At 51.6% G+C, this 13,955-nt stretch overlaps 6 protein-coding genes across 6 annotated transcripts; 2 read left to right on the top strand and 4 right to left on the bottom strand.

Moving 5' to 3' along the window:
* Positions 1 to 1,253: 1,253 nt before the first annotated feature.
* PMZ80_007822 (uncharacterized protein) lies at positions 1,254 to 2,386 on the bottom strand (the record flags this gene model as incomplete). Its single annotated transcript, XM_064876228.1, has 2 exons — positions 1,254 to 2,091; positions 2,139 to 2,386. 2 exons carry the CDS (start codon positions 2,384 to 2,386, stop codon positions 1,254 to 1,256), a joined length of 1,086 nt encoding a protein of 361 aa, XP_064728492.1.
* Positions 2,387 to 3,116: 730 nt separating this feature from the next.
* Positions 3,117 to 4,244, bottom strand: PMZ80_007821 (uncharacterized protein; the record flags this gene model as incomplete). The annotated part of the gene is made up of 3 exons (XM_064876227.1): positions 3,117 to 3,296; positions 3,342 to 3,491; positions 3,540 to 4,244. 3 exons carry the CDS (start codon positions 4,242 to 4,244, stop codon positions 3,117 to 3,119), a joined length of 1,035 nt encoding a protein of 344 aa, XP_064728491.1.
* Positions 4,245 to 5,351: 1,107 nt separating this feature from the next.
* Positions 5,352 to 6,500, top strand: PMZ80_007820 (uncharacterized protein; the record flags this gene model as incomplete). The annotated part of the gene is made up of 1 exon (XM_064876226.1): positions 5,352 to 6,500. One exon carries the CDS (start codon positions 5,352 to 5,354, stop codon positions 6,498 to 6,500), a length of 1,149 nt encoding a protein of 382 aa, XP_064728490.1.
* Positions 6,501 to 7,978: 1,478 nt separating this feature from the next.
* PMZ80_007819 (uncharacterized protein) lies at positions 7,979 to 8,377 on the bottom strand (the record flags this gene model as incomplete). Its single annotated transcript, XM_064876225.1, has 1 exon — positions 7,979 to 8,377. The coding sequence occupies one exon, from the start codon at positions 8,375 to 8,377 to the stop codon at positions 7,979 to 7,981; it is 399 nt and encodes a 132-aa protein (XP_064728489.1).
* A 67-nt stretch (positions 8,378 to 8,444) lies between these two features.
* Positions 8,445 to 11,490, bottom strand: PMZ80_007818 (uncharacterized protein; the record flags this gene model as incomplete). Its single annotated transcript, XM_064876224.1, has 3 exons — positions 8,445 to 8,792; positions 8,829 to 9,835; positions 9,885 to 11,490. 3 exons carry the CDS (start codon positions 11,488 to 11,490, stop codon positions 8,445 to 8,447), a joined length of 2,961 nt encoding a protein of 986 aa, XP_064728488.1.
* A 1,047-nt stretch (positions 11,491 to 12,537) lies between these two features.
* PMZ80_007817 (uncharacterized protein) lies at positions 12,538 to 13,635 on the top strand (the record flags this gene model as incomplete). The annotated part of the gene is made up of 2 exons (XM_064876223.1): positions 12,538 to 12,908; positions 12,957 to 13,635. 2 exons carry the CDS (start codon positions 12,538 to 12,540, stop codon positions 13,633 to 13,635), a joined length of 1,050 nt encoding a protein of 349 aa, XP_064728487.1.
* Between the last annotated feature and the right edge of the window lie 320 nt (positions 13,636 to 13,955).

The raw sequence follows: 13,955 nt of genomic DNA, 5'->3' as shown, positions 1-13,955 counted from the left end.
TATGTTGTGTAGCGCCTTGACTCATCATATCTACTAGGGAAATGTATATTGCCGTCTCCCCATTGTATAGCCTTGCTGGAAGTGACGCTCGATGTGATACCACCTCTCTTTGATGTCGGAGAATGGTGTTCTGCAGAAGTAGCATGTCAAGTCATATGCTTGCACAATTTCGGGCGCTAGACTTTCCATATGCTCTCGATTTCTTGATAAACTCAGAGCAGCAGGACCATCGATATGGTGGTAACCTTTCATATGCTGAGTAAAGCACTCACGTCTTGTAAAGACGCGATCGTCGATTGGGCGTGCCCAACATTTGTCGAACCCGTGTGTACAGATAGTGTCGTTTGTAGGTTTTGTGCAGATGAGGCAAAGATCATGAGAGTCGAACGCCTCCTTGAATGCCCTACACGTCCAGATCGTTTCCGGGAAGTGCGCAGTCTGCTCATGCCTCGTCCAGGCGTAAAACGTGCTGAACCGTGCTGGTTTGATGCACTGTGTGCAATGATAAAGCCTGTGATCTTGAGCTGGAGGACCTTTTGTCCGGGAGTGGGCTGTAACTGGTGCGTTGCGATCCATCAGAGTAATGTTTTTTCTTTGGGAAGGAGTCGCGACAACCGGATCGATAGCCAATGTGCTTCCGTCGGCCCATGTAATAGTCTCGGGTGCCCAATCGTCCTCATCATCAACGCTGATATCGGCCCAGCGGGCTTCTGGTCCTGACCCGTTGTGTGAGTACAATAAATGCCCTAACCCTAACCTAGTACCTTTAACCCTAACCCTAACCCTAACCCTAACCCTAACCCTAACCCTAACCCTAACCCTAACCCTAACCCTACTCGGGTTAGCCGGGTTATATTATACTTTAATTGATTCTTTGTACTACTCATATATACGGGTTATCTAAATACTTTAATAGAGGGCGGAAAGTATTGAGACACAGAATAACCCTAGGCTGACGTAAGGTATAACCCTAACCTCTTAACCCTAAGGCACCAGTTACTGTGTCCCTATTCTTTTCTCTATATAATACTAAGTAATGGTTAGATACTGAGACGTATATATAGCGTAATACTGGCTATAACCCTAAATTAAGCCCCTAAAAGTACCATTCAATTTGACTGTCCAATTACACTGTAGTTTTTCCTTTTAGGCTTAGCGTAACCTCAACGCTAAACTACTTCTGGGAAAATTACAGTGAAATTGGCCGGGTCCTCTAGGTTAGGGACTCGTTGACTTCGAACGTTCTGATTTTCTCAAATCTTCTGACTCCCGTCATACTCCTCCAACGGCACAGTATCAGCAAACAAGTCATTGCCGAACATCTCAGGGTATCGGCCCCCAGCTACCTCCACCGACGATATGGCGTCGCGAATCTCTTGGTCATCCTGCTCTGTAATTTCAACCTGGAAAGCTCCAATGTTCTCATCAAGGTTCCGAATCTGTGTTGTTCCCGGAATCGGGAAAACCAACGGATTCTTCATCAGCCAGGCAAGAATGAGTTGGCCGTTCGTACACCCCTTCCGATCAGCGATAGCATTCAGCTTATCGACCAGCTCAAGATTCTTGTGGAAATTCTCCTCAGAGAATCGAGGAAATATCCTCCGACGATCGCCCTCTTCAAGATCCGAAAGAGAGCGGATGCTGCCTGTCAAAAACCCTTTGCCGAGTGGCGCATATGCAACGATTGCAACGCCCAACTGCCGACACGCTGACATCAGTCCCCTCTGCTCAACCTCCATGCAGAACGGAGACATCTCCATCTGCACAGCATCGATGTATGCGACTTTGCATGCCCGACGAAGGGTGTCCGCTGAGACCTCAGACAACCCGAGATACTTTACCTTGCCGCTATCACGCAGCTCCTTCATGGCACTGACTGTGATCTCGATTGGTTGGGCCTTATCAACACGATGAGCATAATAAAGGTCAATTTGATCTGTCTGCAAGCGCGCAAGCGACTTCGTCAATTGCTGATGCATGTATTCGACATCATTCCGCACCGCCGGCATCCCAGTCTTCGGATCACGGGTGTTGCCGAACTTCGTGCAAAGAAAGACATTCTGGCGGGCGCCAGGATTGCGCTGGAACCATCTTTCGCCTGGTCAGCTCGGTTATCGAATCAGCTTAGGAAGACGTACCGGCCAAGCAGATCCTCGCTGTCTGCGTACGCGTCCGCAGTGTCCCATAAGTACACACCGCTCTGGTAGGCGTGATCGAGGACAGCGTATCGCTCGTCATCTGGCTTTTGCTTCGCAAACGCGCCGGAAAGACCCATACAGCCGAAGCCCAATCCAGGGACTTCAGGCCCATGCTTCCCAAACTTCTTAGTCAAGAGGTCTTTGTTGCCCTTCATGGCCTTTTGCTCCTTGGCTTGAGACATATCCATTCTGTTGTATCGTTCGTCTGGCTTGCGGAGGGACAGAGCTCCCACGGGCAGCATGAAAGATCATATGTTGCTTCCCTCTCCGCCAGGAAGTACGGACATAGCATAATTCCATTGCTTGAATGTCGTATTTATCGGTTTTAAGCATTGTCTCCATTATGATGTTGCTGAACTCGGAACAGGTTGAGAGACCTTCATAGACGCGGAGACACAATTCTTGAGATCCGGGGACTGGCAGCTCCGGATCCGACTTGGCAGGGCCGGCAGTGAAAAGATAAGCGACGCCTATTGGTTACGATGAATCGGATGCTCCATGGCGGACCTGGTTCATCAGACGACACGGTCACGGAGTTGAGAGCGGGGTGGAAAACGCGGAGAGACACAATTGTGTCCACTTGAGAAGATGGATCAAGTGTTCGATGACGGCCGGGCTTCTGTACCTCCTTCAAGTCAAGATGGCTGCAGCTAGTCATGAAAGGTCCAAAAACTTGCGACCCCAATGAGCAACCTAAGCTGATGTCAATGCGTTGATACAACCAGCAAGCAAGTTTGCGGCAGCCCAACTCCAAGGTGCGAGCAATTCATGAACTCCATTTTGTTCCGCAGGGTGTATCCCATCCGCCTTCGAAACCTGTCAGCACTCATCGTTGATCATCACGCCAAAGTCTGGTACCAGCATCATATCCCGCAAACCACAGCACCCAAGATGTAGCAAGCTCCAAGGATGACCGAATCAGTAAGAGAAGGGGCCAACTTGCTCTTCCATAGACTCTGGGTTGTTCCTTCGTGGTTCATCATCAGGCTCGGAAGAATCGTCGCTGTTATCACTGGGGTCCTCTCCAAGCGACCCCTCGATCGAAGCCCCATCGTCTGAATCTGTGGGATAAGTAAGAGGTTTCCTTGACTGTTTGTGCTAAATAATTTAGTGAATTACCCGATGTGCTCGATCGACACATACCTTGAGCGTGCGAATAGGAGAGAAAGCTATGCTGTTGAGGCCACACGATGGGTTGCTCGTTGGAGACGTCTCTTCGTAATCGCCCTGAAGTGGTGGTGTACTGGGTCCGTCCTCAGAACCCATCTCGCGAGAGGATTGAGGGCTGGTAGCCTGCAAGGGGTGTCAGCTTGGAGCCGCAGGATACATGTCTCGACGTACCAAGCTAGTCACGAATGGCACAGCATTATCGTCCTCGAAAGCGGACCCATTGTACTCCTTCTCTGGTACCGCATCATGTGCCCACTTGTTTGGTCGAGGTCCCTCAGACATCTGGACAGGCAGAGCTCCTTCATCTTCGTCGTCTTCTGCGCCTGTAGCATCGTTGGGGTTCCTGGAGTCATTGTCCTGCTCTTCGTCATGCTGTGCTACATCAAGACTGTCATTCATGGGGTCCCTAGAAGAACTTCGGAACAGTGCCGTTGTATCCAGAGCGTTCCGGGGATTCAGAGCTTGCTTGGCAGCTGGATATCCCAGCCTATATGCTACCCCTGCTCTCATTCCATCATCACGGATCAGGCTGAGCCAGTAGACCATCGGGTCTGGCAATGTTGGGTACTGCCGTCGCACCTCCTGTTGCTTATCACGGAGACAGTGCTCGGAGGTTGAGGTTACTGACTGAAGGCACTTTTGCAGAAGTTCATCGTCCGGTACCTGGGCTAAGATGTCTGAGACCTCATAAAGCATGTCTGGATAGACTTGTTGTAGTGCAAGCCGCATCCCACTGTCTGCAGGGAGGTGCCTGAACATCTTGTGCTTGAGTATGTTGTCCCGGACGATGATATCGGATTTGTGGAGTTCTATCGTTGTAGCCCAAGACTGTCCATTAAGCACTAGCTGAGCGAGGTTCGATATCTGTGGGTTCATTGTGAGGGACTGCCTGCCCTGGTCGAGCTAGTGAATATCGAGAATCTGGAAGATATGGAAGATATGGAGGTTTGGATGTTCCTGAACAGTGTACTGCTGCTTTCCCTCAAACTCAGGTATGTGAGGCGGTGTAAGATGCTCAGCGAGTAGAATACTGGTTATATCCCCTTCACCGTCCATGTACTTGAGCTGATCGAATATGCCGTCAAGGCAAGCTCATAGTCAGGACAACCAATGTCTACAATCGCGTGCATAAGCTGACTCTGAATAACAACCAGGTTTTTTTGCAGAAACCTCCGGAGCGGACGTCTCTTCCGCTGGTCAGACTGATGGATGGCTGTCGACATAACGGGACCCCCATTCACAAAGCCGTTATGAAGCCATTGCCCGCATGGCTTGTAACGTGTACACCGATGGGACCCCTAGCAGTCGCCTAGCATCGACGATGATATACATGCAACGCTATCGCACCTGTGGTTCCAGTAATCTGTAGCCGTCATACTTGCGACATGAGTGGGGCCTCAAAACAATAAAGACGGATGAACCCATGGTGGAAGTTTGTTCCTGGCATATACGATCAGCAAGACGGGCATGAACTGTAAGGGTCTCTGCAATCTCGTAGGATGGCTGATGGCTGGTAGATGAGGTGAGGCAATGGTGTTCGTAGTCTTCCGAGACCAGCTAATAGATGATGAACGAGTTCAGGCATTGGTTTCGGCGGTTTTCCTGAAGGTGCTGAATCGATAGATGGGTTCAGGCAGAATGTTCGCAGCATTTGGGAATAGGCTGATAGCTGGGATGGGTTCAGCTACAGGGAGCTGTAGAGGCCCCTTTCGCGTTCTGATTCCTCCCTCTTCCACGTCCCGAGGGGAGGTGTCACTTCTGCCAAGCTTGTTACCTCCTGCAAGATCACCATGTTCGTGCTGCAAGGCGCCTAGGCGAGACCTGGTTTAAAACACTCTCCACCCTGGAAGTACGAAGCCTTGACATCGGAACTGCTCACACAGCCCAAGAAAGCCATTTGAAGGTCGAAACCCTCCACTCCTTCCAAATCATCCGCCTCTTACAGGTTTACGCAAAATTCCAAATATCCCCATAGCCTCCATCATGAACCCACCTGTTCCTGAGCCGGAAGCCTGCGGTGTTCCATCGCTGATCCAAGCGCTGAACTCAGAGAAGCGCCCACCAGAGGACATTCGAAAGGTAGATCGAGTGCTAGAAGCTATCATCACCGCGTGGTTCAACAACAAGGAGGACTTCGTGGTTGATGCCACCAGGCTCGATGAGTTGAAGAGGAGCGACCCACGCATGCTACCAGACGTCGCGCAGAAGATGGCTTGCCTCAATGCATCGACCCTCAAGACCTGCCTAACAAACACAACATCGATGTGGAACGCCGAGATCCTGCAAGCAAGAGCTCAAGGCTTCTGGGTCCGTGGCGGTGCGCGCAGCGACATAAGGGGCATCCTGGAGTGGATCAGCTTGGTGCGTAGCAACGACATTGTTCAGGGACTGCTCTCACACTTCGCTATCTTTCGCAAGACACCAATGGCCCCCGCTCAATCAAGCACTGCCGAAGTCGCCGAAGGCCGCAGTGGTAGCCGTGAGAGTTCCCACGAAACAGAAAGCACATCTCAAGAGTCCGATTGCGAGAGTGCAGATGATGATGAGACCATGGACTCTGCTCCAGCATCTGAATCCGACAAAGAGACAAGTATCCAGGAGTCTGGTTCTTACCTGTATGGTTCTGAGAGTTCTGGCGAGCTTCACCAGGATACCGACCTAGCGAGCAAGACGAGTGGCTTGGGCCACGATCAGCACGGGGCTGGACCAGTGGGTATCAGATTGGTATGTTGTCCCATTCTGCTGGTTGGAGTATTGCAGCTAACCTTGCAGACTGCGCAGAGCTACACCATGACGTCGATGAACCTCACGATCGATTTGGGCTCTGGCAGCCTCCCTGGTAATGATCCATTGAGGGTTATGCTCTGGAACCTCAGCACGCTCTCCAGTTCTGCTGCCCGAGAGTTTGTCTTGAAACGCGGTCTAGACCTGGTAGAGTTGATTGCTGATCCAGAAAATTGGCCATTAACACAGTCGGCCGATTCCGGTGCTCTGCGACAGCAAGTGAGTCAGGGAGGCTCGGACAGTCTGACGGCTGACGAAGGCGACAACCAAAGTTCAGTCTCAGAGGAGGAGCCGCGCAGACCACGCACCACCTTCAAGCGTCCGTCGAAGCGCCTACGGCTGCGATAGAGAGGCTGCTATAACAGCAAATGATGCCAAGTTTGGGTCTGGCAATGGTAGCCGTCCTGATGGGTTCACTAGACGGACTAACGTAGGCGCTGCAGGATTGACATTGAATGATGGCAAGAGACTCAGCATCCGGTGAAGAGAAGCTTGCTAAGATATAGTATGCCTCAGATCGCTGACAAGGATGAATTGCGCAAGTGGCCGAGTCGTAACTAGAGCTCGTATCATCTCGGCCACGTGGAGATGCAGGTAGGCAAGATTTGCCTCGAGCTCTTCAGTCTCATGCTGGTTTCATGCCGGTAGCGAAGGGCATAGCCAGCGCTGCCCAGCTGCGCAACCGGGTTGCGCAACTGTTGCGTCGCAACTGTTGCAGTTGCGATTGATTTTGGAAAATGTTAGCTGCGCAACTGGTTGCGCAACTATCGACTATATACTTATCAGGCAGCTGGGTCGCTACTGTTCCTATTTTGGATATCGATGGTGGATACTAGAATGGCTGAATAGGTACTGATGGCATGCCAAGACTAGTTGCGCAGCCAGTTGCGCAGCGAGTTGCAGTTGCGCAACCCAGATATTGGGAGTTGCGCAACAGCTGCGTGGTTGCGCAACTGGGCAGCGCTGGGCATAGCCGTGCCAATATGTGACGGCTGAATGGAATAATTCAGCGAAGCATATTCCACTCTGATTGTGTCCGAGCATGCGAATGCGCCGACTTGCTGTGACCGCTATTCATTTTCCATCACGAATGGGACACTGGTACAGAAGTGGGACTGACACAGATTTGACCTCTCGAGATGCACGTCAGTTGTATCATCCCCCACCTGCTCTTGAGCCATTCCGCAACATCAATAGCCGGTATGCCTCGTTCCTGGTCTCAGGTGGGTGCCTGCGTTCATTGGTGCCCGGAATTTCGAATGGGTCGAGAACGCGGACGGTCATCGAGATACGGATCAGTGGTAGCGTATCAGTCAGAGGTCTCTGCGGTGTAGCCTCGAATGTGAATGCTGCCGCGGCTGATTCGTACCTTGACAGATGAGCAGAGATGATCAAGTTCTGGCGCAGGTCGCTTTCAGGCATCCAGGCAACAGTTCGTTCTCCGCCCACCTCGGGCTGGTGAGTCCTTGGCGTCCCCGGCTTCGTCCGATTTGATGCCCTTGCTGCTACGCAGACAATGACGATCACGCTGGCATGATATCTAAATCAACGGACGCTGTGGATCGAAGGAGAACCCGAACGTCAGCCTCTAGGGGCAGCCAGTGGCACAATGTATCAGTTGTCTGAGGGTGAGGTTTCGTGTATCATTTCAAATTTATTGTCCGAAAGCGTTTCGACAGCAAACCACACGACAACACCGCCATGTCTAGACGAGGCACAATCAATCGACCTATACCCGAGCACAAGCCCTTTCATCGAAATACCAGCAGTCAGCCAGCAACCATCGCACCCACAATGACGTGAAACGGTTCCTCTCAATTTTGTACTCAAGCCCGATACGGCAGAGGAGCAGTAAACCTTGACGAAACCGATCCGCTGTCTGATCGTTCTTTCACCAGCTCCGGTACACAAAGCCCCGCAGCGAACCATCCAAAACTCTTCAAACTCGTCCCAAGCCTTCCAGTAGACACATTCGACGGCACTTTTGCAGCAAGGCGGAGACAAGCGGCAGCCAAGCGCAAGAACCCACCTGGCGTACCCTCGACTAGCGCATGGTTCTCCATCCAAGACTTGATATCTCGAAGATCTCGATTGAATCGTGCTTTCATGTAGTCGGACTGCTCACGCTGCAACTTGCTGCCAGCTCCTGATCTGCCGATGATGCTGCGAATGAAGATTTCCTTTTCAGTGACATAACCGGTCCGGGCAACGGCATATTGGGTCATAATGTCGAGCAGATTCGACTCGTAACTGTGCAAGTCAGCAATGGCCAAGACTTGCCCGTAACACTTACTAGTCCCTGACTTCTTGTGCGACAGTCAGATATTGCTTGACGTCTCGTCCACGCATGGCACCACGAACCCATCGCCATATCTCACGCATGACATTGTCACTGGCGTCCTTGCTAAAGAGAGAAGAAGTATCATCCTCGAGGTCCTCGAAGAAGATGTCTTCGTCGATGGCGCGGTACAATTTGCCTAATACTCGGTCCGACTCGTAGTAGCGGTATCGTTGAGGTCGTTCGTTATCGAGCGTTGAGTCTGTCGGACGCTTGATACCTTTCTCAACTCTCGTGCTTGCGCTCGGTGCCATAAAGTCGGGTCTGAAAGGTGGAGCCTTAGGAATATTGCGAGGATTCACCTGCGATAGTCAGCACCTTCCATTTGCAGGATGAACTTCACTTGCCGGTATTCCTGTCTTCGAGAAGTCGACTGCGGTCGAGTGCAACTCTGCCAAGCTTAGGCAAGCCTGAGAGCGGGTGCCCTCCTCGTCGTCTGCCATGACCAAATGAAGAGTTGCGATTCTGCCGAGCTGATCGTTTTGCATGAAGTCAATGAAGAAACCAGTCATGTCATCGACTGTCACCGCTCGGCCAATGTCCACAGGTTGGGCGGGCAAATATGATGCGGGCTGTTCTGTCCTCCTGGGTATGAGACTATCGTCGTAGATGATGTTGTAGAGATCGCCGTCGAGATCTCCCCCACTCAGCATACTTGGGAGATCACGCTGACCTTTCTGACTGAACACCACACAGTTGCGAAGGTCCCACAAGCTCGAAGAACCTGGTGGACTGACTGCGGTAGCAACTTGAACATCTCCGGGATGCAACGCCGGGGATCTCGTCACCACAACCTTGCCGTTCACGCAAGATTGTCTGTGTGACTCGGGGTCGTTGAATGTAACAAAAATCTCGCCTTCTTTCAGCAAGCCAGTCTCATCACAAATCCCGTACAGAGTAAGAGCATCAGGGACGAGTATGCGGCTGCGATACTTGATTTCTCGAAGTTGAATTTGCAGCAGAGCACCGAGAATGTCTCGAAGGAAGCTGTCCTCGGTCACATCAATGTCCACCTGAGCAACGGCCTTGAGCAAAGCAGGAAGACCAGTGGCAGTGTCGTTGAGATTGAGGCGGATGAAATCGATGGCGGAGGACGTGGAGGTAGCGCTACTTCGAAGCTTGCGGACAGCGTCTTCCTGGAGGCGCTCGAATGCTGCGGCAGGAATATGGAGATCTTCCAGAATTTTGATCAATTGACGATTGAGCTTGAAAGGCAAAGGACGGGCATTGGTGCCACAGATCTCGATCTCGTTCGATGGACTGCCAGTAAATTTGATCATGGATTCGCGCAAACGCAGCTGCTTTCCCACAAGCCTGGTGTCAAGGGATATCATTCCTTTGGCGCCTGGAGCTGAATGTTAGCTGTAAACTAGTAGCATGGAGCCAATATTTACCTTTGTATCGTATCTGGTACAGCGTGGGTTGATCCTTCGCCGAATGGTCGCCCCTCAGCAGTTTCCAAGTCTGCTTCGAGATCGTCCCACAGCCGTCTGTGAAAATGTGTTGGCCGGCTCGAATATCAGGCGTCTCCCGAACAACGGAGGGGTCGATTTGAATAGCACTCGTTGTTTCTGAAAACGCTTGACCAATCCGGGCTGCACATTTGGCAGGACAGCGGATGCTGCTGAAGTCGCCAAGTGATTTGATAAGTGACCTGGCGTCCACCAAGCGGCCGTCATGCGAGAATGGACGCATGAACCAGCACGACTGCGATCTCAGTGAGGAGTGGGAGAAACCCAGAAAGTCAAAATGTTCACCAGCAATGTCCAGTCCCTGCTGCAGGACAGAAAGAAAACGACCTCGCAGAATCTTCTCGTTGGAGATATCTCGATCGAACTCGAGTCGGTCTTCGTTCTCGTCAGTAAACGACACTCGAAGAAAGCATTCTTGGTGGGCTCGATGTTCGCGCAGTACTCGATTTGCTGCAATCTCGTCTGGACCATAAAGATAAACGCCGGTAGGAGTGACCGTAACGCTATGCACATATACTTCGTCCCGAAGTTGACGTTGTGACGTGATTTGATCTTCGTGTTGTAGGAAGGCTTCCTGTTGCTGCATAATCAGCCGGGCCTCCTTCACACCACTTGCGTAGACATCTGCAACTTGTAGCTGCAGGTCAAGCCGCCGCAGCACCGAGATCAGGCCTGAGGATCCGACACGAGCCTGCAATATGGCCATATCGGGCAACAATGCCTGTATCTCGTCTGGTGACAGTAGTGCATTGGCCCAAAGTTTTTCAACTTGGTACCTCAAGGAGAATGACCACTCCCACAGCTTCAGGGTGGACTGAAGGTATGCGATGCCAGAGGCAAAGTCTTTGGACTGAAGCAACTTCGGTGAACGCCGCTGGACTATGTTGATCCTGTAAGAAGTCAGATCTTGCAAGTGTTCTTTGAAGTATCTGATGTGCGTGTAGTATCTTCTCGCTGTCAGTCGGTAGACTAGACAGCTTCCAGTCGTCTTCTGGTCGCAGCCTGGGACATTCGTGTCTCTGAAACATGTGACTCTTTTGGCCCTGAGCAGGTCGAGCAACGCTGCCTCTTCTTCGCCCAGATCTCGTCGTTCATAGATCCTAGGAGCAAGAGCCAATGCTATGACAACCATGAATTTGTCATCGACACCTGGCGACATTGCTAGCGACCGAATGCTGTCAATTGTCATAACGAGCTCGGTCTTCGGGCGGTCGGTCTTGATCGTCAGCTCCCGTGGTCCTTGTACCATGACCCCGTTCGTGTTGAGCATGAGATACGGTCTGAACTCTTTTGCTTCACCATCGGTCTCCCAACGTCCGCACTCAATCTTTCCAAACAGAAGGCCATCCTCTTTGTTTTCTGGATCTTCAGGATACTTTGGCTTGACCTTCCCAATCTTTGAGCGGCTTTGCGAGACTTGAGGTCGTTCTGTTCTTTCTGTAAGGTTCGAAGGAGTTTCGTATTGGGTGGCTTGTTGCTCTGCCGGAATGCTACTTGTCTTCCAGGAGTGGACAGCGATGAGAGACATTGATTCTGTTGAACGTTTTTGAGAAGACGGAGGGCGCTGGCGTAGTCCGGTATCGTGAGGAATGCAAAGGTCTTGCTGTTTGGTTTGTGAAGGTCGTAGACAACAATGCTGCATTGCTTGAGTAGAGGATTCAGGTGTTCTTGCAGCTGCTCCGTAGTCGTTTTCGACTGCAAATTTGAGATGTAGACTTCCATGCCTAAAGCTGTTGTCAGCAAAACAAATCAGTTAGTAGTACAGAGAAGGTGGTCCAAGGAGAAGCCTTCTTGAGGAGGACAGCGCATTTCACAGGTACCTGCATCTGCCCACGAAAGCAGCTTGCAGGTGGTCAATCAATACACGGCATGTGCTTCACGCGGATCGTCAAGATCCTGAACGGCGGCGAGCTGACGATGTGGTCATAAAGGCAGGCGGCTGTACATGCATCTCATTGTGATGGCAATCTCCCGATGGGTTCGAGGTCGTTATGGCTTCCAACTTGAACTTGAATCCTCCAAGTATCCTGCAGGAGCTCTCGGAGAAGGTCTGCCGAGGTCACGGCGGCCGCTCGGCCCGCACGACCTCATGGCAGCTCCCACGACTCCTTGTACTCGTATGCTCAGCTCTCACTTCACTCAGTGTCAGTGGTCGACATGCAACGCTTCGAGCTTCTGCCCTCTCATTGAATAGCTCTGCAGGCGACGATGCCAGGTGGTCTCATCAACACAGCATGGTTTTTTCCCCTGCCTCGAGCCGCTACTCGAAACTTGCTTGATCATGTTGTACCCATCCATTCAGGCAGAAGCATGATTGTATCGAAGTCCAATGATGGTCGATCCTCGTTTGAAAAATGTTGCTCGAGCTGGCATGCGAATATTCGAGTGCAAGAAAACTGACCGAGTGAAAATGACTGACTTTCACAGCAGAAACGTTATGATGATTGCACCCTTCGTTCTTCACATGTCACCGACCACCCGTCACCAGTCGCCAGCGGAGACACCTACACATCTGGTCATTCCTCTCGATCCACGACCTGACCACGCATGAAGGACATGACCGCCTACTTCCACGATGGACATCAGTAGCCCCAGCTTGAGCAGCGCCATCTCGATCGGTACTGCAGAAATGCGCCCTCTTTCACCACACAAGCCAGTCGTAAAGGATATTGCAGGATCAGCGATTGCCTCACGGTCTGCGGCAGAGTTGCTTGAGGCGCACAGACTACCATCGCCGGACCTCCCAGACCCGTGGCCTGTCTCACCAATGTCGCAAGACACCATGCACCATCTGCGACGCCCTCACCAAACGACTGAAAAGAGGAGGTCAATCATTGACCCAGCCACAGTCAGGCTCAGCTTTGTGGGCAGTGTCACGGATCTTTCTCAGCCTCTGGCTATGCCACTAGAGCAAGGATTTCAGAAACTCTACAGGCTCTATGAGCAGTAAGCAGTCAAATTACTGTTTGCGTTCAGACTTCTGACGAAATCCAGGAATTCTCCAGCATCTCCCCCGCTACCTCACAAAGTCCAGATCACCGACATCCCACTCAACACGATCGCAGACTCTCTCGAAACCCACATCCAAGAACAAAACGACGCCCTCCAAGACTGCGCAGAAAATATCGAGAAGCTGAACCTGACAAACGATCGTACCAAGAAAGACCTCGTCAGCCTCGAATTCCAATACTGCCTCGCTCGGCAGGAAGCAAATATGCGCTCTATGACCGCGGACGACACGAAACTCCGGCTCGAATGGATGCGGGATGAGATAGCAAGAGTGAATGCCGAGAAAGAGCAGGCGATACAGGAGAGTCTGGACCAGAAGAAGGAGAATGGTCGGCTGCGGAAGGAAGTCGTGGACATGCTGGATACGATGCAGGAGAACCAGAGGCTAAAGCAGATCAATCTCATACAGGAACAGAGGCAACGAGGTTTGCAGCAGGAGCTGGCTGAGGTCAAGCGAAAGTTGGATGAAGCAGAGTTTGGACTACGGACCGTGCCTTCGCCCATACAGAAACTGTTTGCCAAGATGCTGGTGCCGGCAAGAGGTGTCGCGGCTGAGCAGGAGAAAGTGTTGATACCTGGGACCGCTTTGGAGGTGAGGATGAATGAGAAGGAGGATGCCGTGCCGCCTGCGGACGTGCCCTTGCCAGGACAGCAGTATTACTGAAGCTCGGCTCCAATTGATGAGTTCGCAAGCAAGCTCTACTGGTATCCCGCGTTCAATGAAATGGTGGTTTTCAGCAGAAACAGAGTGTCGAGGGCTATTGAGGAGTTTTACTGGGATTCAGATTTCAGTGATCGTCCTCTCAGGGCGACGTTACGAGCACGACGTTTCGAAATTGACTTTCACCTATCTGCGATATCAGCCTATGGTCAGATTTGCTCACGTACTAGTGCCTTATTACGAAAGAGAGACGCAGCACAGGGGTGCAGAGTAAACCCTCGTCCGGCACGTACGCAGGAGTATAGAAGTCCTTGGCACCTGCC

This window comes from Knufia obscura, assembly GCF_036327395.1.
Source record: "Knufia obscura strain CCFEE 5817 isolate CBS 148926 chromosome Unknown scaffold_9, whole genome shotgun sequence".
Classification (NCBI taxonomy): domain Eukaryota; kingdom Fungi; phylum Ascomycota; class Eurotiomycetes; order Chaetothyriales; family Trichomeriaceae; genus Knufia; species Knufia obscura.
Note: the sequence above shows the minus strand (reverse complement) of the source record. Positions and strands in the feature narration are given on the sequence as shown.